Genomic DNA, 22,344 nt, shown 5'->3' with positions numbered 1-22,344 from the left:
TAATATTAGTAACAGTGAAACTCTAAGAAATTCACAGGGCTGGACATCTTGAAGCACTTCTTGAGATGGGGATCAAAGCATGAGAACTTTGGCTCCCCGTGAAGAAGATCACAACCTCTTTTTTACTCAGTGTAAGACCCAGCCAACAGCTGTACAAACACCTGCAAACTCTGATCTGATCTTAATGGAAGAGGGTCTTTCTTGGTGGTGTTTATTTTATGCTTTGAGCCTGGGTTTTGTAGATTTCCATCAAAACTCCTTATCAGGTTTCAGTGTAAAATCTCTAACTTAATGAGATATTTTCAGTCATTTTTCTTTATACCACTTGTAGTGTATTAACCTGTAACATTTAAAAAACCATTATGGGGCAGAAGTCGGTTTCCAAAGTAAGTGCACAATTGCAGGGAAATAGAGAGGCAAGAGCGAATTTCCAATCTTACAGAGACATATTAAATATTAAAAACAGTTGCCAGGATTATATAACCTAAAAAATTTCTTATTTGTTTTTATAACTGGGTGAAAATGAATGTGTTAACATTAGAGTCACATTAATGATTTGAATTGTTTTTTGGTTCAAGCAAGGTCTGATGATTACCATAGTGGAGGGTTTTTTTGTCTTTTATGAAGCTAATAAAGCAATTAAGACAGACATCTGCTCCAAATTCTGGTTTAATAAGTAGTTTGGGTTTCACATTCATTTATAATTTTGACTATAAAAGGCATTTGATTACACTGTTCATCAGCCTTTTATTGGACTTGTATCAGTACCTAATATTAAGGCATCATTAAATGTTACTAAAGTAAGCTTTTGCCTTTTGGCTTGGAAGCTGAAATATAAACAGGAAACAAACCCCAGAGCTGTTGTAGGGTACCTATGCCAGTGAAACTAAACATCAGACAGAAGGTTTTCCAGAAAGCTTGGTACATGTAATGCAGTCCTGTGGTATACCAGAAGTTAATACAGAAAAGTGAAATGTTCTCTTTAGCATCTTACCCATCCGTGAGTACCTCGTGCAGTTTCTAATGACACGAATAAAATCATTATACTGTGAAAAGGAACCATGTGACATACCCACCTCCCAAAGCAAAGAGCAGATCACAGTTAAATTGCATTGGCAGAACAATGTGTGTAAGACAGTATCATGGCACTCCTAAATTTTTTAAAAATTTCAGAAGCTCTTTAAAAGAAGTTAGAATTACAGTGCATCAGAATTCACAGTGTTCATAGGACAGCGCCCTCGAGTTGTGATTTTTATTTTCCTTTTTCTGCTTTTAACAGCTTAAAGATAATTGCCTGCATCTTAGTGTTTGGATCTTGGGTTTCTAGGGGCCAGTTCCAAGGCTGGCAGCAGGGCTATGGGAACGATTTGAAGAGGCACATTTCTGTCCTGTTTTAAAGAAAAGCAAAGCAGGGAAGGTGTTTGGCAGGCATTCAAATGAGACATATCACAGAATGTGCACAATGTCACTGTTGCTGTGGACACTGGCAGAGACAGTCCTTTTAGCAGTGAGAGGGAGGGGAAGAGAGTGTTCTGAGACAGGAAACTGGAATGCAAAATGTGGTATTTAAATACCAATAATCTGGTTTGGGGTGTCTTTTTGTTGATGACTTGGAGGTTTCTTTTGTGTGTGTGTTTTTGTTTTTTTTCCCCAAGTAAAGATGTAATTAATTATTTTTAATCCTGTTCCCACAGGGATAGCTGGTGGAAAGTTCCTGGAAAGAAGTCGCATTAAAAAGCCTGGGCAGAAACTCTTTAAGAGTGAGCCATCTGAATACTACAAGGCTCAGGATCTGTTTGTTGGAGCCAGAGTTTGTTTCCATGGTCACAAATTTCTTTTGGTGGATGCTGATGAATACACGTTCAACTACATGGAGAAGAATGCAAATGAGGTGAAGCAGGCTCTTGTTAATTTTTATTATCTCTCAGGACTGGTTTATCCATATGTTTTTTAGAATTATTTATACTCACCCAAAGCTTACAGCCCAGTGCTTTCTGTCTAGCAATGGATTTAGGGAGTGCATGCAAGTCTGGCCACTCTATACTGTCCATTCCCTTTTCCTTTCTCAGAATCCACTCAGTCTACATTAGGGGTTGTTCATGAACCTCTTGTCCCTGAGTTGATCTAACCCTTGCTGAACCTACAGATACTGTTAGCTTCTACAACTTTCTGTGGCAGTAGGTTGAAAAGTTCACTGCCTGCTATGAAAAACAAATATCTGATAAAAGAAGTACCTTTTATCTGTTTTAAACCAGCCTCCCACTAGTTTCAAGACCAGTTCTACTGTTCTGAAGTTTGGGGAAGATCCCATTCACTTATGCACCACCTTGATAATTCTGTAAATCTCAGACATTCTTCCCCCTCAGCCTAATCCTGTGCACTGAGTCTCACCCTTTTTAGTCTGTCTGTGCAAAGTAACTGTGAGATGTGGAGACTAGAACAGTGTTCAGTACTCAAGATGTGGACACATCCAATTTAGTCTTACTGATGAGGCTATTTTATGTCCTGATTGGATTTTTTGGATTCATACACATTTTTCTACCAAAACGTTTCCCTTTTAATATTAGAAATTCATATCAGAGTCAGGAATTCAAGCTTACAGTGTTTATTAAGTTTTCTTGTCTTCTCTTGTTGCCTTCAGAGGGGAGAGCAACAATAAATTGCCAGCTGGGGTGCCTTTGCTGCTTTATACTTTTCTAGAATGGTGCAATTTTTTGCTTTCCTTGGAAGAATGAGGAAGATCTGCAAGATGCTTGTGGATGTGAAATGCTAAGGCTGTTAAATGCTTAAAGCAGTAAAATACAAAGCTGAAATCTCAAAAATACAACCCAATGTGTTTTCTCTCTGCTGCATGGTTTCTCCTCCTGGTAGAATCAAAACCAAACCTTTTCTCCAAAATGCAGAGGTCATGCTTTAGACTGTAAATGTTATTTGGAATGTTGTTTGCATTGATTGTCCTGGATCAAATGGATGAGACTTCAGTTCTCCAGACTGAATGATTGTATAGTATCAAAATAAAATCTGCAAAATGGAAAGAGACAACATTGAAAATATGTCCTTAAAGTGAATTTTGAAAGGTTCTTTGCACGGTTAAGGTTTTAATGCAGCTGGTAGAAAGAAAAGGTTTATTCTCTTAGAGGTAGGTGCTTCATTCACATCCTTTGACTAGAGCTCCAGAAATCTGCCTCAGTTCATCAGGGGATCACATACTCAAATCACAACTTCAGCAATTACTAGAGCAGATCAGAGCTGGAAGATTGTTTTGAAAAAGGGGAAACAATATAAAGATGGTTATTTGTTAATTGTTTCTAAAATTAGAAAACAAGTAATTTGAATAGATCTCCTTCCAGCAAAACACATCAGGATGTTTTCTAAAAACTGGTGAAAGAAATCTGTACTGAATGCTTTTTCATGGAAATTGCCATTTTGACCACAGTTCTATATGCATATGGTGATTTAGATGAAATTTTGATTGGTAGTCATAGTGCAGGTGACTATTGAAAATTTGTTTGACACCATCGAAAATAGTTGGAAAATTTTAATTTTTGCTTCAAAATAATACTTATTATATTGTTTTTATGTTAAAGGGAGAGGAAAATCACAGTCTTGTCATTTTGATTGCCACCTTTACTGAAAGTAACTTCAAGGACCTAGTTCAAAACTTTTCAGTACTTCTGTTTTCTTTTTCAATTTGAGGGAAAAAAATATTTATTTAGAAATAAATATTTATTTATGTAGATTTGCTTGCAAAACAGAACAGGTGATGTGCACAGTCCTACTGGTATTATCCAGGTTTGGGAAGGACTGTTTCTAACAAGGCATCACTGGAAGGAAATTCAGCATCTCTGAACTTTGCTGTGTGCTGCAGCACAAATATGGAAAAGGATTTTACTTCCATTGAATTCAGCATAATAATCTCTGAGTTAAGCAAGATAATCAAACCAAACTGTGAGTAGAAACATGTCAGAAGTTACATGAAAGGGGGAAAGCTGGTGAAATTATTGCAATGCTGCTCGGATACTCAATGCCTGTTGGAATATGTAGTTTAGGAAAAAAGATGTAAAAATAGCTGTTTTGATAATGTAGAGAAGACAGGCTCTTAAATATTCTGAACACTTTGTCCATCCTGAAATACTCTGCTCTCTGAATCCTTCTGCTCAGTCTTTTCTCCCTGTTCTTTTGCTTGGTCAGCAGAAGGCTATGTGCTTATGCCTCAAACAGTAACATCTTGGAGAGGGGCCTGGAAAAGCTGCTGCCTTTAAAACCCTTTGATTGCTGGTCCAGCTGCTCCAAGCCTTTGCCTTGCAGGGCATTGCCTGCCAGGGCTGCACCTGGGGTTTTGGCATAGGCAGAAATTGTCTTCTTCAGTTCTGAGAAAAACCTGCAAGAGCTGATGTATTGATTAAACTAGGATCAATTTGTACTGCTCTGGCAGTGCCATAGGGACTTTAAATACCCTTTTCTAGATCACTTTGAAGTGATACAAAGCTGTAGACACACTTCAGCACAGTTGGAACTTTGGCCAAATTTTTATGTCCTGGTCCTTAATACCAGTCATACCAAATTTCAAATAATTGCTATTGGAAGAAACGGGAGAGAAGTATTTTCAGGCAGTTCATTGTACTTTTTAAGCTAGACAGAGCATGAAAGATATAAGGACATAGCAGATAATCATACTTAAAGTCACCCCCAATTTAATGACTAAATACTTCTATGTTTTATATTAAAAATGGATATAGCAAATAAATCTTTGGTAGAGCACTAACACAACAATCTGAATATAGATTGAAAGCCTTAGTGCTTCAGTTCTCTTTATTCTGAGTTCAAACTTATTTTAATGGTCTATTTAGGAAGAAATAAACATTTAAACATTTTTATACACAACGGGTAGAATTGATTCCTAAAAAATTTCCAATGTGCTATTTCTGAGTATGTAAGACAATGTAGTCCAAAATGAATGAGACTGTTTGATGGAACATTTCACTGGAGCCAATAGTGAAAAATTAGCTTTAACATGGTGAAATTTATGACCTGAGAATTCAGTGAGGTGCACCAACATAAAATAAGGACCAAGTTATTAGAACTGTACTTTAAATGTTTCTACTTCTGCTTTAGAAATGCAGTGTTTCAAGCAAAAGTTGAAGTTCTTTTATGTAGCTGCACTAAACTTTCTGAGAATGGATGATCTGATGATTTTTGTTTAATTGTTTATATTCTTGATAGTCTTGATAAACTTTTCTTGATAGACTGAGATTTCTGTGGGGCCATTTCTCCAGCCTGGACAGGTCCCTCTGGATGGCATCCTATCCTTCAGGTCTTTATAATCTATGGTTTCCTTTCCTCTTTTAAGTTCCCCATGGCTGATTTTTGTGTCGTCTTCAACAAACTGAAGAGCATGACTGAATCTCGTGCCAAAGAAATCAGAAAGACATTTGCTATTACTGACCCTGAGCATACCAGTGTGATTGGGTATGACACTTTCAGGTAAGACCATGGGTTTGAGGTTTTAATATTTAATAAAGGCATATTCCCCCAAAATGTATAAAGCATGACTGGGTTTTGATGCTTTCTGCCCAGTAGCTGACAAGTGGCATAGATTTGTTTTACGTTTACTTGGAGATAATGTGTGAAAAAGAAAGTAAACCCATGTTCCAGAAAAAAAAGAAGTGATAGTTTCAAGTAAGCTGAAAAGCACAACAGGAATCTGTCTACTTTTTATGGAGCTGACACAGAGTATTGTGAAGAAGGGCACAAGTCAGCAGTAATATATATGCTGAAAGATAAAGAAAAGTGCATCCTGGGAGTCAAACAGTAGTTTTGAATTTCAAGTAGGAATGTTCAAGTTGCCTCCTGAAAGTGATGTTTGGGTTTTGAACCATTGGTAAAGAGGACAGTCTTTACAGAACTAAGATGTATTGAAATTGTAGAAGGCAGTGCTAAGCATATTTAAAAAAGATTGGAAAGCAGTAGTAGGAACGATAATTAATACTTGCATAGTAATTGAAGCATAGATAAAGGGAGTAGAAATCTGGATTCTGGCAATGATCCAGATATGGCAATGGGCAGATGAAGAGATACTTGAAAGAGGAAATCATGTTCAAATACAAACTGTTTTCAGTTTATGCCACAGCCAGAATACTTGAATGCATGAATTATGTTGGGCACACTACTGGTAAGGTTAATGATGTGAAACAGAGGAGAAAACTTTACTTAGAAGCATTTGGTTTTCACAGAAGTAATAGTCTGTCTTTAGGAACTGTCATAATAACTAAGGCATGTAAGTAGATGAATATTGTATGCAATGTCATCTCCATAGGAATGCTAACCAAGGCTGGAATTGCTTCTGAATATCTCAGAAGATAAATAGATCAGCAGAAGGTTCTTTCAGCAATTCAAAGTGAAAGTAGTGAGAAATTAAAATAAGCTGGTATTCAGAAATGAAAAATAAGTGATTTAAAGGTAGGATTTAAACTAAAAGAGGCCACAGATTTTGGCAGCTTTTGGTCAAAATATTTCTGGACTCAGATACTGTACTCAGCAGAAGCAAGATTTTGAATTGCTAATTGCATTAAGAGGGAAGATGTTATTACTTGAATAAGAAGGGAGAAAATTGAAAGTTCATGTTTAATGGGAGAAAGTTTCTGGCACCTGGAAAAGGTTTTTAATTTATGTACAAGGTAATTATTTAAAATAAAAAAAAACATGGTTTTAATTCAGATTATGAAATAAGTATCTGCAAAACGTTGTGCATGCACTAAGAGCAACTCAAAGGTTTGGATAGAATTATGGAAGCAAACTTTTAGAAGGGATGATTGTGCTTTTAAATGGCAGGGAAAGGTTTTTATTTTATCCAGACGAGGCTCAGTTGGGTGTAAATTTAATCATGGACATAATCTGTGCAGCTGTGAACAGCTCAACTGTTTAATTTAGGGTGGTGCTGTTCTGTGACATGGAGATATGTCTGATTGTGTGGTATTGAGGGACTTGGTTTCAGCTACAAAACATGCAGGAGCCTTCTCCATGAGCAGAAAATCTGTGGAACCCACATAATCAGGGTTGTCTGAGCTTCAGAGCTCACCTGGGCCACTCTCAACACCCTTTAATGGTCCCCATCCCTCCTATGGGGGAAGGCCTGGGGCCTAACAGAGGATATTTACAATTTCAGAGGAAGAATTTTCCTCTAAAGAACCTTGAACATTTGTGCTCTATAGTGATAGTAGGTTTTGTTTCTGTTAGTTTGTATTACATCCAGTAATCTAAAGGATCTCATTATTATTATCCGTGTACCTTATTTTAGAATGAAAGAAACATTTTTAATGACAAAAACTAGAGCACTTCTTTGCATCTCTGAAAATTCCACGATACTTTTATGTGAACAGAATATTTTTTCTCTCAGTTTCTTATTGTGTACATCTCTGTTTATTTTTAATCTGCCATGACATTTGATGACTATAACTAACAACAAATGATTATTTTTAGTACAGGCAATTATCTGTATGACAGCATGTAAAACTACATCTATAAGTACGATGTAGTGAATAGAATTGTAATTATACTATTTAACTGCTTCCAGAACCCAAATCTTCAGTACTTCATCCAGGAAATGAATGTGTGATGTACACTGAAGCTATCCCCTAAGCTATCATTAGAACTATTGAAAGCTTTGTTTAAAAGAGAATTAAAAAACAACTAAAACTTGGATGTCTGTGCATCACACAGCTCTATCCAGTCTGTTTTTTCTCATAGGCTACTGGCAAAACTGTTTGCTGTTAGAGACAAAGAACCATGCAGGTCTAACAAAGATGCCTATCTTCAATTCAGCTTGAGAAGCAGCTCTCTTGAGCAATTAATTATGACTTCTTCTTTCTGTAATAAATTCAGATTGCAATCTGTCTTATTCTTCTAAAACAAAAAAAGAAGTAAAGGAAGAGATAGCTAAGCTGTGGGAACAATTATTGAAGCTTGGTTTTTTTTTTTTTTTTGTCAGGAAGAGTTTAGATGTCGTTCTGGTTTTGAGTCTTGGGTCTTACTCATTAGTCCCTCACAATACTAAAATATTCCTTAATTCCCACGTGAAATAAGTTTATCTGCGGGTTTTGGTGATTTGATTGTCACTGACTGGATCAACAAAAGAAAAGACTCTTAAATTCCTGACGCTGGAAAATCTGTTCCATGTATGGAAATCCAATCTGTGGAAATGTCTGATGCTATCTACAGTCCCCAGCTCTGCCAGCCCAAGCACTGGAGTGCCAGGCTTATCAGGCAGCACTGTCCTCTTTGTGTGTGCAGTGGTGTTTATTGCAGGCTGCAGGAAGGAGGCTCCAGCTTTGACTGGATCTCTGAATGCTGCTGCAATATAAATAATAATATCCAGCAAGTGGAAAAAATAATACTGACAAGATAATTAATGATAATATTAGTAGATGGACCAGGTCTTGGTCATTAAGTTTGTGTAATCTCAAATAAGGTTTGCTACTGTCAACAACTTGTCACTTCCTTGTATTTATTTCCTGCCACTGCAAATGAAAGATCATTCTGATTTATTTGATATATAAAAAAAGCAGTTGAATCAAAGTAGACATTCTACAGTATTTAACCTTTCTTTAATAGTTGTGTAAGTGTAATCATATTACATGAAGTGATCCCTTCATTTGAACAGGACCACACAAGCCTCTGAGAGGAAGCAAGTGAAGAACTGTATTTCTTGTTAAAAGTTTGCAAATTTGGAAGGGTCCTAGGTTTCTGTGCTTGCAGTTCACATGTGGATGTTAAAGAGATCCCTCATCAGATTAATTCAACAATTCAAGTATTCTCCAGGCAGCCATTTAGGTCTTGTGTCAGAACTTTGTACATCACTACTAATTTCATCCATTTGTTTTCAAGGATTAGTGTTTAATCACAGTGATTCAGTGTCCTCATGGGTTTCACAAAGTATAGCACTAATTGCACCAGCAATTACGATGAAGTTTATTCTTAGTGCAGTTTATCCAGAAGTATTATATATAATTAATCTAATTTTGACTGAGACACATAGGCCTGTGCTGATGCTTGCTTGTTAAAAAGCCTGGTTGAATGTGAGTGCACCACAGGCAGATGTTTGGGATCATAGAGCCAATGTAGTTACACTAATCCAGATTTGACAAGAGACTTTGTAACAGCTAAGGGAGGTGATACTGACCCATCAGATGGATCTCAGGAAAATTTCCTCTTCCTTGAGCTGGGCTGATTTGTCTGAGCAGCACACACAGGCTTGGAAGAGCACATCCCAGGCTCATCCCTGCATGGGATCTGATTTTGCACTAACAGCATCCAAGTGTGAGCTGCTCTTGCTGCTACCTCCTGTCTTACATTCCTGCCAGGGGATCTTGTGATTTAGTGTAATTCTCTGTATGGCATCTGTGGTAAAACACTTTAGTTGTGGCTAGGATGTATTTTGTATGTATAGACAGCTACTGAGGAAATTTGGACATCTTCCCCCCAAATTAGTGATTATTAATTGGTTTTAGCTTATTTACTTAAAACTAATGTAGACTGTTGTTCTTGTGAACAGAAATTGGGTAGTCAGTGTCGCTGGTGGAGGATTTTCAGAACATGAAATTATGACTCTTGGGCGTCACTATGGCATGAGAGATGAGAGTCAAACAGACCTGCACTTCCTCCTTTCAGTGGCTCAAGATAAACTAAAGAAAAATACCTTTGAAAACTTTGAACAACTGAATGCAGTGTTTTTGTACAACGACCGAGAAAAGTAAGTTTGCTCTATTTATCCCAAGCTGTTATTTGAGAAGCTCTTCTTGTAAACCCTCCTACTTTGTGTTTGTTGCTAAGCAAATGGCATATTGTAGCCAAAGAATATCATGTGTAATCTTAAGCCTCTCTCAGCACTTAGCAATAGACAGGAAGAGGACAGCCTTTTTGTCTATTTTACATTTTGTATGTGGACTTTTTATTGTAGATGATGTACTGAACATTCTGTGACATCAGATACCAGTTTCCTGGGCAAAACACAGGATTTTAAACCAAAGAGGAGAAATAGTGATTTAAAGGGAGGAAAAAAGAGAAAGAATTTGGATTCTTTATGTGACTCATTTGCCCTTTTTGTTCTCTGATATCACAGATAAAGAATCACAGAGAATCACTGAGGATCTCAGTATGAGAAAGGCTACAATGTGACCTTCAAGTTTCTCAGCTTTTTAATTGCAAAATTTCATAAAACTTTGTTGTCTTCTTCTCTATCCTGATATTCCTCACCTGTTTTCCCATGCACAGAAACATCCACTTGAAGTAAACCTGGAAAATACCTAATGTATATTTCTACCCCTCTCTTTCTGATGTGCAGATGTGGACTGTTGCCCTATGAGACCTGCAGGACTATTTTCAAATCCTTTAAGTTTCCACTTCCTGATGATCTTCTAGAAACTTTACTGACCAGGTAATTTAAGGGCAGATAGTATGACCTGCATGCATGGGTGCAAATGAATGCTAAATATCTACTGCAGACACAAATCTTCAGAATTTATCATTTATCTAATATAAGTAATCTCACCATGCAGATTTTGTCCCTACACACACAGACTTTCCTATTTATAGAATATTTATAATCAACTGAGATGCATCCATCTTAGCAACTTCTCTTCATATTGCCTAGCAGGGTAAATCATCTGGGGTTTGTCAGAGTTCTATAGAATTAATCTTTCCAGAGTCAGTTACTGATACTTATAATTTTCAATGAGATTCACTTTTTTTTTAGTTGTTCCTGTGCATAGATGTGAGTTAAAAACAATAATCTTAGGAAAGCATATTGTGTGAGTTCCAAGAAACACACTAACATGAATATAATGAAGTGTCTTTATCAAGTAGACAGCATCAGTAGTAAGCAAAATTGGTTTGCTACTCCTATTAATCTCACCTGAAACATATTTTATTGTCATTTTTAAAAAGGAAAAGGAGTGTTGGCATAGCTTTGGTACTTTTCCATAGCACATTTAGCTTTTTTGAGACAAATTGCTTTGCTAGCTGTATTAATGGGAATAGAAGTGAAAAGAACTGCTATTTAGTGCACTTGTATTAAAGACTAGAGTACAGAGCAAGCTGTGGTGCTCTGAACACTCATGTCTTGTTGAGTTTGGTTTTCCTGGTCAGATTTTCTGATAATAGATTTGAAGGCATACTAACTGATTTCTCTTTTCCCTTGAGGGAAATCCTTAAATCACGTGTTTTGTGTGTGCTTTCATACTGCATTAAAAACAGGGACAGGTCTTGTCTTCTGTCATGTTTAGATGCTTTCAGGTAAATATACTTCTTGATTTCAGGAGGCGTTGCAAATTAAGTATCTGGGTTTAGTAAATAATGAAAAGACTCTGCCTTGTCAGGCAGAAATGTGGAATCCATTTTGATAAAGTTTCTTCATACTGCTGTTCATCACTTCTGACACTGAGTTATAAGCATTAGTCTTCAGAAATGTCTGAATTTTAACAGTAATCTCCAGCTGATATTTTAGAACTCCCACCAAGCTGCCCAACACAATTGTTGAAGGACAATTGACATCTCATATTAGACAAGGGGCTCTTACAGATTCCATTTCTTAAGGGCTGAATTGAATAGATGCACAAGGCACTGGAAGCTTTCCTTTATGCACTAACTCGTTCTGATAAGAAGCAGACAAGCCTGACACATCCTGGGCTCTAGGGACAGGTTTATTGTTTGTGAATTTATACCAGGGAAAACTTCTGTGCCCTGAACTTCTACTTTCCTAAGGAGTGAGTGTAGGCAGTTAAAAAGAAAAAGCCCAATACACTATAGTAAAAATTAGAGATAAGCTTAGAACACAGGGAGGAGATCAAGGGCTGGATTTCATCCAACTTTAGCAAGGTCTCCATGACAGCTGGATGAGGTTTCAGCTGCTTTAGGTTCTTTCTGTAGGTGTTGGAGGAAAGAGTTACCTTCTCAGCCTGCATCAGAGCTGTATTTCTAAATTCCCATCCATTTTCCTTAGTTTCTAAAGGGGCTGAGGCAAGCCTGTTTTACAGATTTCTGTTTGAGAAAGGTAAATGAGAATGGTGTGAAGCTGGGCCTCAGAAATCAGTGTATGAAGTGCTTCATTTGACAGAGAGCCTCGTGTAAGGCACTTCTAAGTTACAGCATCAGCTGCTTCAAAGGTGGCAGTTTAGGTGGTGTCACAGCACTGCAGGTAATGTGGAAGATTGGCACTTTCTTCATCATGTATGCACTTGGCACTGCTTGGGAAGTTTGTTGTTTTATGAGGGTGCAGAGCCAGGGAAATATTTTTAAACTCTATTTAATAGGACTTAATTTCTAGTAGTCTGTAAAACGAAGAGTTGAGTGATCTTAATGAGATTTAAACTTTTCCTTTCTTTCCATTTCCTGTAGTTTTATTCAACACTGAACAATCATGAAACAGGCAGGTTTATTGTTAATGAAGAACAGTTTCATTCCTGAAGAGTTTGCAATTCAGCATGGGCCAAGTTTGTTAGCAGTATTCTTTCTTCCTGTCTTCCCTTTCTCTCTTTCTCACTTTCTCTCTTTCTCTCTCTCTTTCCTACCTTCCTTCCTTTTCATGAGGAACCATGAAGTTTTGTGTCCACTGATGTTTCTAAAACAAGTGGTGGTGGTTGTCCTCCTCTGTCTGTCTGTATTTATGAAGGAAGAAAGTGGTACAATAAAAGTTGCTGGACTGATTCCCACAAAATCAGTATATATAGCTAATGCACTAGCTGGACCCTATTCAGCTATAAAATGATGCTGGACAATGTGATCAGATAATGGTTGAAGGCTGAAGCTCTGTGTTTATTCAGCTTTGCTATCTGAGATTAGGTGGCAAAGACTTTCTCCAGGACTTAATGACTCTATTTTTCCATTTTGAAAGGTAGTACTCTTAAAGTATTTATTATTTACATTTGTAAATTATACTGCAATGATCTGTCACTTATTAAAAGCATGGGATGGGACTAGAAATTACGGTCTAATTTTGTGGTCACCTCCAAATGACCCAAGACTTTGTTTACTGTACCCAAAGACCACTCAGTTGCCGTGGAGTGAAGGGAGAGTTAGCACAAAAACTGGAGTTTCAGAAAACCTTTTCACATTGTCCATCTAGTGTGAATTTATGTTTTTAATTGTGGGATGTTGAAATAGTAGGGTTTAGTTACCCAACAACGTGGACGTTTTTCCAATTTACCTAAGCTGGCATGTTAAAAAGTATTTTCTTTCTCCATCAGCATTTTCTCACTATATTTTTTTACCACAGAAAAATACAGAATCGCATTGTATTAAGCAATGCAGACAGTACACACTTGTTTCTTCCAGAAAACTACAGTAGTCATGATAAACATGTCTTTAAATTTATGCAGTGATAATTAACAATTACAGTTTGTTTAATAAATAAATTTTGCGAAGTGCTTAAGTAATGAGTTTAGGATTTTTCTGTTATTTTTATTTACTGCAATGCTAAATTGATGCTAACAAGGACTTAAAACGAAGCAGTCCTTCCCTGGAGGATTTATAAACAGCTGTTGATAAAGAAGGAAAAAACTGAGAGAAGAAAGAACGGTGACAAGTTTAGAAGCATTACATGTTGATTATTCTGCATTAATTTGGTTGTTAATTGTAGGTCCTTAGTTTTTGAAATTATGTTTTAAAATTTCTATTAAAATCAGCTGTGTAGTCTTTCACCTCTCTACACTTCTGAGGTGAGTCTGTTTGAAGGGTGCTTGTTTTGAGAAGGTGAATCTCCAGTCCCTCAGGTAGCCGTGCTTGATGACAGAGGGCCTCCTACATGGTTATCCCAGTTCTCAAATGACTTTCAAGTCAGGTCAGGCCACGCCTGCCTGCTCAGTTTTTTCCAGGATTGTGGCTGGGTAATAATTTTTTTACCTGATTTCCTACCTGTAATGTTTTTTTTAGGGCTGACCTTTTTCTTTCAGGAAGCAAATCCTCTTTTCCTGCTACAGCAAAATGTCCAGTAGCAGGAGCAGCAGTGGAAATGATCACAAGATTTTTCTCCTGCTGCCTTGTTACTTTTGGTGCCTGAGACTCCCTATGCCATTTGTAATTAAAAGGCTCTCTAGAATTCATATTTGAATCTCTTAAGACAACTTATTCCTGCTACTCAGTTTGCTGAGGAGCTGATGGTTCAATTCATGGTTGTTCGATTCATGGTTGTTCAAGACATGAGTAAATGTAGTATAAATATAAATTTTAAAAAGGAGATGGTAGCCATTATTATTTAATTGTGACTTTTTGTGCATGCTGGTTTAAGTCCTTTACTATGACCAGTATGACAATTTAGGTGCACACCTGTGATAATTTAGTCCCTGTAGAATTGTGTTGCACAGAGAGTATCAAACAGTCTGAAGAATCTCAACATTTTCTCTAAGGTAAAAGCAGCAGATGCTTCTGCTCTGTTGTTATCAGATTACCTTGTTAATAAATATTGTTTGAAACAAAGGAATTAAAAAACCTCTGCATGTATATTAAACTTTCACATAATCTTTGGGGTGTAGATTTCCTGATGGGAAAAGAAAAACATACTAGGAAGTAATCTTTACTCACCAAAGCATACTCAGGAATGATCATAATATGACTTGACCAGATTTTTCAACTATTTGGAGTATTTAATTATGAATGTATTTTTAGAAGCAGAAATGTGTAATTATTTCTGTAATGATAAAAAAGATAAAAAGCTCTGCAAACTGATAGGGATGGAGGAGTGACTTTCATAGTCTAAAATCCCACGCATTGGTGAAGTAACAGGGCAAAACTGAAAAGAAAGGTGGTTTAAAACTATCTTTGGTGCATCTTCTTGATAGGACAAATCTAATTTCCTTTTCTGAAGAGCACTGTCTCAGCATTATTAACTCCAGCCACTGAAATGCATGGCATCTCTGTCCTAATAATGCACAAATTGATAACATCTCCTTAGTCCATCTGGGTGCTCTGTGCCAAATCTCTAGTTTGTGCTTTTAGTAGGTTGATACAATAAGTCACAGCAGTAAAAAGATCTAAAGAGTAGATTTTTTTTTTTCTTTCTGGGTTATTCTAGAGTAGTATTTTAAGATGCTTTCTGTAGCTATTTAATTACGGGATTTAGGAATCCCATTTCCTCTGCCCATGTTAAAATTCTTGGTTATAGATAATTTCAAACCCATATTGTCATCTCAGCTCACTAGTGCTGTCACATCAAAGGACTTTTCTCCTTGTAAATATTTGTCAAAAGTAGAAGCAATGTTTTCCTCAACAACAGAAAGTTAAAGTAGTTACACACCTTCATTTGTTCTTTGTTTAAAAGTCCTGCTTATACAGCTCAGCATCTTGGTGGAAGAATTAATATTTTGACTTTTCACAATGAGCAAAAGGTAACTACGTGATAGTAGAAGGAAAAAAGAATTCGCCTGATAGTTCTGAAATTCTAATCTGTGTGCTATTATTTTTCCAAGAGGTATAAGCTCTTTGATTGTCTTATTACATCTCATGCAAAACTTGTTTCTTTTCCCTATTGCCACCTGCAAAAAAACCCCCCAAACCTGAAACTAAGAATCCACTGGAAATGGGAATGGTGGTTTTCTTATTTATTGGATATATTCCCCAAAATAAGGCTTTATGGAGATGCAACTTGCGTGTGAACCATGATAAAGAAGCAGGCTGTCATAGGAGGGTTTCTTATGGCAGTGTTTCAGGCTCCATTTAATTCTGGTAGCAGTAGCATTCTTTTCTGACTTTTCTTTCATCTTCAGCATAACTCACTGTACTTAACATTCTAGTTTATCATTTCCATCTCTGTTTATGGCTCTCAGCATATATTATTATTATCTTTCCTGCTGACTATTAAATGAAAGGTGTGGGGGGAGGAGAAGGAAAGGATGAGTTGCAGTTTATTGCAGTTTATTTTTGTTACCAGATCTATTTCTCCTCCAGCATTGTTTTCCAAGTTTGTGCTGTAAATTCTCCCTTAAAGTGCCTTCATGCTAAATATTTTTTAGAACCAGTGATTGAAGAGTTTTAAGGCCTGTGCTTTGTGCACTGCTATTTCATTAAGGACAGGGCAAAATGATTTTCTGAAATACTTGTTTCCTGTGCAGCAGTTTTTGTCTCAACAGATGGCAGGGCAGAATTGTTTAACCTGGTGTCTCCCACCAGATAAGAGGTATTGAGTCTTGCTGAGTGTCTGTGTCTCACCATGGACCCCAGTGAAGCACAGACACTTTTAGGCTATGTTTTTGTGCCCAAACTGGGTCCCTTTTGCAGGTGGGTGGTCTTGGGTGAGACAGGTATCCTTCAGAAGCTGCCAGTGCTGTATTTATCACAGAGAATTCCAGCTGTTCTTTTCAAGCTTCAGCCCAAAGGTATCTTTCAACATTTGGTTGGTGACACTGAAAGAACAGTGGTTCCCAAGGGCCTGGGTCACCTCAGTGTTCTGCTGAATTGAGGACTTCTATTTCTGAAGCTGCTTCATCCAAATCAATGGCAGAAGGATGAAGTGACTTATAAATCTGTTCCCATGGGGCTTATTAGTACAGGGTAAGGATTTTAGAAATCTGAGGGAGGGAAATAGCATTTTCCACATGTACCTGTAGCTGGCAGCATATATATCTTCATGCATTTAGGGGACAGCCACAACTGATACAAATATATCTAATTTATCCTTAGAAATAAAGAACAATGCCATAAACCTGTTACCAAATGATTTAAAAATCTGGCTATTATTTGATATGTTAGCAAGCTCTGTGTTTGTCAATTGCAAATTGATCCCAAGGTGTGAGCAAACAGCATTTTTGAAGGATTACTTCTTTTCAGGAAATGATTGGAGAAGTCATAATAAAGCAGGTCAGTTGTGTTACAGCACAGATCTCCTGTATAATTCTGTTTCTTTTCTACACAAAGGAATCATACACTAGTCATCCCAACTCTATGTTTGTCAAAAGCTGTGAGATCAGTGTTGGAAAAGACTGAGCAGTGCTTCAAAACTAAAATGAAAATAGTTGAAATTAAGTAAAACATGAAGAAGTTGAATTCTACTATTAGACACAATAATGTGTAAGAATATGGAAAATAATGTATAATATAGGAGTTTCTGACATTTTGTACTGTTTTTTCACTGCTGCCAGTGTTTGGGAGTAAAGTAGTATAAAAATTATTATCCCAAAGGCAATGATTAGTATGCTGTAGATAACATGACATAACTTTGTTAAAAATTCTCTTTAACCTTGAGTCATCTTATGGATAATCTGCTCAGGTTTGAAGATAACCAAAAGCAAGTAGACTACAGAAAGTTTGTTCATGCACTGAACTGGAGAGAGAATCAAGTCCATGTTTTCGAGGTGATAAAGGAGCCCCCCAAGGTAAAACCAGTGTCTCAATATAATTTCTCCAACTTTAACATGACTGTTTTAGCCAACACACACTACAACATTCTTTCATATTTGTGTATTTCTGCCTGTTTTCTTCAAGTAATTATTTTTAATAGGCTTAATAGGGGAGGTTTAGGATGAAGCAGACAAATCAAACAGGGACAAGAAGGTGCCTAGTAGGTATCACATCTCTGGGACATTTTAGAGAAGAAAAAAGAAAAAGAGAAGGGGAAGCAGGTGTATTTATCCATGGACAATGGGCATGAGTACTGCTGCCCCCACAGATATCATTGTCACATGCCAAATGTCCTACTCACTTGCTGAGGTAGTCAGAAAATACTTTAAACTCTGCTAACACATATGCAGAAAATAGCTCTGCATTTTGTGTAACTCCTCAGAAACCTGTACATAACACACCACATCTCTGGCAGGCGTGCACAGAGAGAACTGATGGATCAGCTTTGTGTATCTGTATATCTTCAGCCTGCTACTTAGGGTAAATAAAAATGCAGTATCAACAAACTGCAGAGACTAATCTGATCTTCCCATCTTGTGCTGAGTGGAACATTTTAAAATAGAAGGTCCATAAGGCAATTATGCTGAATTTTAAATACTTTGTTACAGATAAATCCAAAGGCCTTCTGCCAACACATCATTTTCTGTTCTGGCCTGGCCAATTTATTGTACAGAATATGTTTGATTGTGTTCTGACCATTTAGAAATAGAGCATTCCTTTAAATTCAAGTTCACTCATGACATAGTTTAGACCAGTGTTCCTCAGGCATTGTGCTCCTGACTCCTCACTGCTTCCTGACTTACCAAGACTTTCTTCTGTAGCATCTCAGACTGTTGGTGGTGTCTGAGGGCCCAGGGCTGTTGGTTTGCTCTGCTTTACATGGATGATTATTTTTGCTTTGTCTTAGTGAAGAATTTTTGTCTTCTACAGATGAAATCAACCCCCTTCCACGTGTTTTATACAACACTCCTGAGGATCATGATGTTTACTAGGCTTTGTTGAGGGGGTGTTCTTTGTTTTTACAGATGAATTCTGTGCTTAAGTGGTAATTAAATATTTAATATTTAATATTGTAAGAGATGTAACTACAAAATGGAAAAAAATCAGAGACAGGAAAAGTTTTAAATCTTGTTCAGCTTTTAGAATTCAATTGTTATTCTGTGCATGACTTACCACAAATTAATAGCAGTATTTTGAGGCTACAGTACCTGTATATGACAGATAGATTTCAGCAGCAGAGTTGAGCTTGTTTAGCTGTCTTTCTCTTTTATTCCTTCTCTTTATCTTGTTATTTTGTATGATTTTTGCTGTTGAGACACAGATGACTTTCAAGAATTTCAAGTATAAGCATTTTAATGAAGAAAATATAGCATTATTTAATTTAAAAATGTCTGCAAAAGGGCTAATGGTAGAAAATATTTTTAATAAACTCTTTTGCCACATTCATAAATTTGTGCATGTTGTAATTTTTTAGGAAGATGTGCTATATAAAGACCCAGTCTTTCACAGATTTTTCTGTGGAATTGAAGTTTATTCAATCTTATGTTGACCAGATTTAATAATTCTTGCTTTCATTATTATGTGCTAAGATATTCTCTGGGTTGCTAATTTCAGAGGGAAGATATCTGGAACCAACTACCACGATCCCCTCCTGTGACTGGGATCAGATACCCTCCTCTTCTGGATGATCTGTTTGGCAAGGAAGAATAATCTCATCTGTGCAAGGCACTGATTTAAGATTGGTGCTTCAGCTCTGAAGATTACTTGGAGAGATACAGAAAACACTTCTTGTAAAATAAGAAAAAATCAGATATATGTTTTATTGCATTTAATTTCTTGTTCCAACAGAGATGTGTACTTGTGTGTTTTTGGAACTCTTTCTAAATCAACAGCACTCTGTCATACAAGCATAATTAAAACTAGATCCTCTAGCTGCATGGAGAATTTGCCAGTATTGAGAAATCTTTGAGTCAAACAGTGCAAAATCTGACTGACCCTGCTTTGTTCTGCAAAAAAAGGTTGTTGGATGACCTCTTAGAATTGGGTCATACTGCATTAGCACAATAATGCCATTCCATTCATGTTTCCTCCCTTGCTCTTCAGCTCTTACCCGTGGTTTTGCTCTATCCCTGTGGTGATGCTCCAGGGCTATTCGTGTCAAAGTTGGTTATTTTGTGGAGGAAACGCCAGCAAGGTTTTTGCACACTATAAAGCTGCTCTGATATCAGAGATAATGATAGCCTTCCAAAGTGGAAGCAAATGTTTTGCAGGCATGGCACAGAAACTGCCAGTTCTTGTTTTTTGTTTTTGATGTGACTCAGGTTAGTCCCACCCCCTTTACTTGGTGGGACATGTCTGAAGAGAAGGGGTTTCAATGCAATTTCACTGTGCAGCAAAATTCATTGATGCCCTTATCTTTCTCTATGGCTTAATGGAGTTCCTGTTAGCATTTTAGTATCTTTTTAAGCTCAAAGCTCTGATTAGATCTGGATTTACTTCGTGCTTTTGTGAGAGGAGTAACTATCCCACTCTGAGGAATGGAAGAGTTGAGGTGAAGGTGGAGCTGATTCATCCACGAGATTCCACTGGGGAGGGGGAAGAGGTTTGAGCCAGTACACCTCTTCTGGTGCCTGGGAAGACTTAGAACCCTGTTTTCTCTTTAATCTGAAATTGCAGTTTTGGGGAGGAATTGTTTGATTTAGAAAGATGAGAATTCAATGTATCTAAATACCCAAACTGAGGGAAAGACAATAGTAATTTTTTGGAAACTTTGAGATCCCCTTACAATTATGATTCTTTATAGAAATGCCTTCCTACACTTTTGCATGATAATGTAAATGAAATCCTTATTCTTTGTGTACCGTATAGGAAAAGATGAAGCTTTTGACAGCTTTTTGCCTTTTTTGCAGCAAAAAAAGATCTTGAGACAATGCATAATTATGTTGCTGCTGCTGAGGAGGAGTAGCAAGAAAATGCAAGGAGTACCTGTATCCAGAGGCTCAAAATTAAAAAGTCAAAAGCTTAAGGTGCTCCAAGTTGTAAAGACCATAATTGCTTTTTGATCCAAAAGAGGAAAATAGTTCCTTATATGACAAGAAATATCTGACCACAGGGACAGTGTCAGGATCCAAAATTCATGTTTGAAGCCAATTTGGTGACAGCTGGATATTTTTATAACATACCAGCAAGACTGAGATTGATACTAAATGAGTGCAGTTTTCCTTACAAATTTTAATGTTCCCAAGACTTCAGAAGGATTTGTTTCAGTTGTGGAGATCTTGTGCAGCTGAGGGTTTCCAAGAAAAGGGACTCTGAATATTGAGAACCTCTCAAGTAGCTTCTAGAAATGATAAATTCATTTAGTTTGTTTCTCATTATGTGTATGAGACAAAAGAAACATTTTGTGAAGAAAAAATTAGTTCAAGAAATATTTTATAATTTCATGTGGAGCCATGTGCATAGATCTATTCATTCATGGTCTGGTCCTGTCTGGTCGTGGTCAAGAAAGGGTCTGTAAACTGGATCAGTGCACAGAAGAGCTGGAAAGGTGACCAAGAGAATGGAGATAAGAAGGGTGACTGAAGGAGCATGACTTATTTAGTGTAATAAAATGAAGGCTCAAATTGAATGAATATCCTTTCTCTCTGTAAACACATTGTTGCCAGATAAGGAAAATTATCTGATTCAGGTAAAAACATTGGTAATCTTAAGGAAAAAATGGGTATAATTTGCCATGAATAAATTAAACCTGGACAACAAATGGTGGTTTCTCACTTCTAAAACAACGAGGGTCTCAAACTGCCTTCCAAGACTGAGGCATTCAGTTTTAAGGTTGAGATGGATTCATCTGATGATGGCAATTTTAGGAGGTTTATAATACCATTCTGAATTATTAGTCTCACTTCTGGTTTTCCCTTTTTTCCCATGCATCTTGCATAACCCTGACAAACATAAAACAAACTCCTAGGAGAGGGCAGACAGGGCCTGAAAAATATTTTCATTGCTTGTCACTGTGCTCGGTGTGTCATACATTGTGCTCCGATGTGCTATAAACACTTTTCACCAGGTTTTCTCTCCTACAAGCAGCAATGCTTCCAGAATGGAAGCATGGCCAATGAGCAGCCCAATAATCCTCTTTGTATAATGTGACTTACAGCATATGCTGCCCAGAATATTTCAACCTCTCCTCTAATCCTGCCACCAGCTTCTTCTCTCTTTTCACATTGCTGATGAGGGGCCTGAATGAAGACAATACCGCAGGGTTATGTTTCAAGATGGCAGGAGGCCACGGCTTTAAAGCACGCATGGCACAGAGGGGAAGGCAGCCCCCACAGTTGCCATTAATCTCAGCTCTGGATCTCTGCAGGGCAGCCAAGGGTATCTCCTTTCCACAAGTGTCTGCGCTGGCCCGGCAGGAGCGGAGGGATTCACGTTACAGCACAGGCTCCCCATCCCACGGCTGGGCTCTGCTGCGTGCTCAGTGTTAATGTTTGCTTCCTCAGCCTGGCATTTGGGAAGAAGAGGCTCCAAGTTCTCTGGAATAGCTGCTGCTGCTGCTGCTGCTGCTGCTGGCAAGGAAATGGCTGCAAAACAAGTTGGCTCAGAGTGCCTGGGCTGTCACCTGCCCCCTTGGACACGGGCAGCCACGGACATCTCCTGCTGGCAAAACATGGGTGGACCTCACCAGGCAACATTTTCTTCATCATATAGGCAGCTACTGGATTTTTCCAGGCAGAGCCATCTGCACCAACATCAGGCATATGTTCATCTGCATAAATGAAAGGATGAAAGTCATCCTGCATTTGCTCCTCGTATGCTGGTGTGAGTTCATACTACTTCATGGGAAAAGTTTGGGCTCAGTTGGCTCCTGTGTCTGCTCTCTCTGTTTTGTCCTTTTAGCCCAGGGGACATCGCTGCCTCCCAGAGGAAAACTTGCTGTGGGAAAGCTTCAGGGATCCTAAT

The 22,344-nt window shown here is 37.6% G+C and overlaps 1 protein-coding gene across 5 annotated transcripts in view; it reads left to right on the top strand.

Moving 5' to 3' along the window:
• EFHC2 (EF-hand domain containing 2) overlaps positions 1 to 21,142 on the top strand; it is a 58,534-nt gene extending 37,392 nt beyond the window's left edge. For 4 of the 5 annotated variants that reach the window (XM_088160403.1, XM_088160401.1, XM_088160404.1 and 1 more), the window contains 6 exons: positions 1,695 to 1,891; positions 5,351 to 5,484; positions 9,551 to 9,748; positions 10,340 to 10,432; positions 17,252 to 17,357; positions 18,997 to 21,142. In XM_088160403.1, the coding sequence (XP_088016529.1) occupies positions 1,695 to 1,891; positions 5,351 to 5,484; positions 9,551 to 9,748; positions 10,340 to 10,432; positions 17,252 to 17,357; positions 18,997 to 19,092 (824 nt within the window). In that variant the 3' untranslated portion in view covers positions 19,093 to 21,142. Of the gene's footprint in view, positions 1 to 1,694; positions 1,892 to 5,350; positions 5,485 to 9,550; positions 9,749 to 10,339; positions 10,433 to 17,251; positions 17,358 to 18,312; positions 18,428 to 18,996 lie in introns of all 5 variants that reach the window. The other variant, XM_088160402.1, reaches the window with a different exon arrangement.
• The last annotated feature ends 1,202 nt before the right edge of the window (positions 21,143 to 22,344 follow it).

Source organism: Sturnus vulgaris, chromosome 2 (genome assembly GCF_052056855.1).
Source record: "Sturnus vulgaris isolate bStuVul1 chromosome 2, bStuVul1.hap1, whole genome shotgun sequence".
Taxonomy (NCBI): Eukaryota; Metazoa; Chordata; class Aves; order Passeriformes; family Sturnidae; genus Sturnus; species Sturnus vulgaris.
This window is presented reverse-complemented; position numbering and strand designations above follow the sequence as displayed.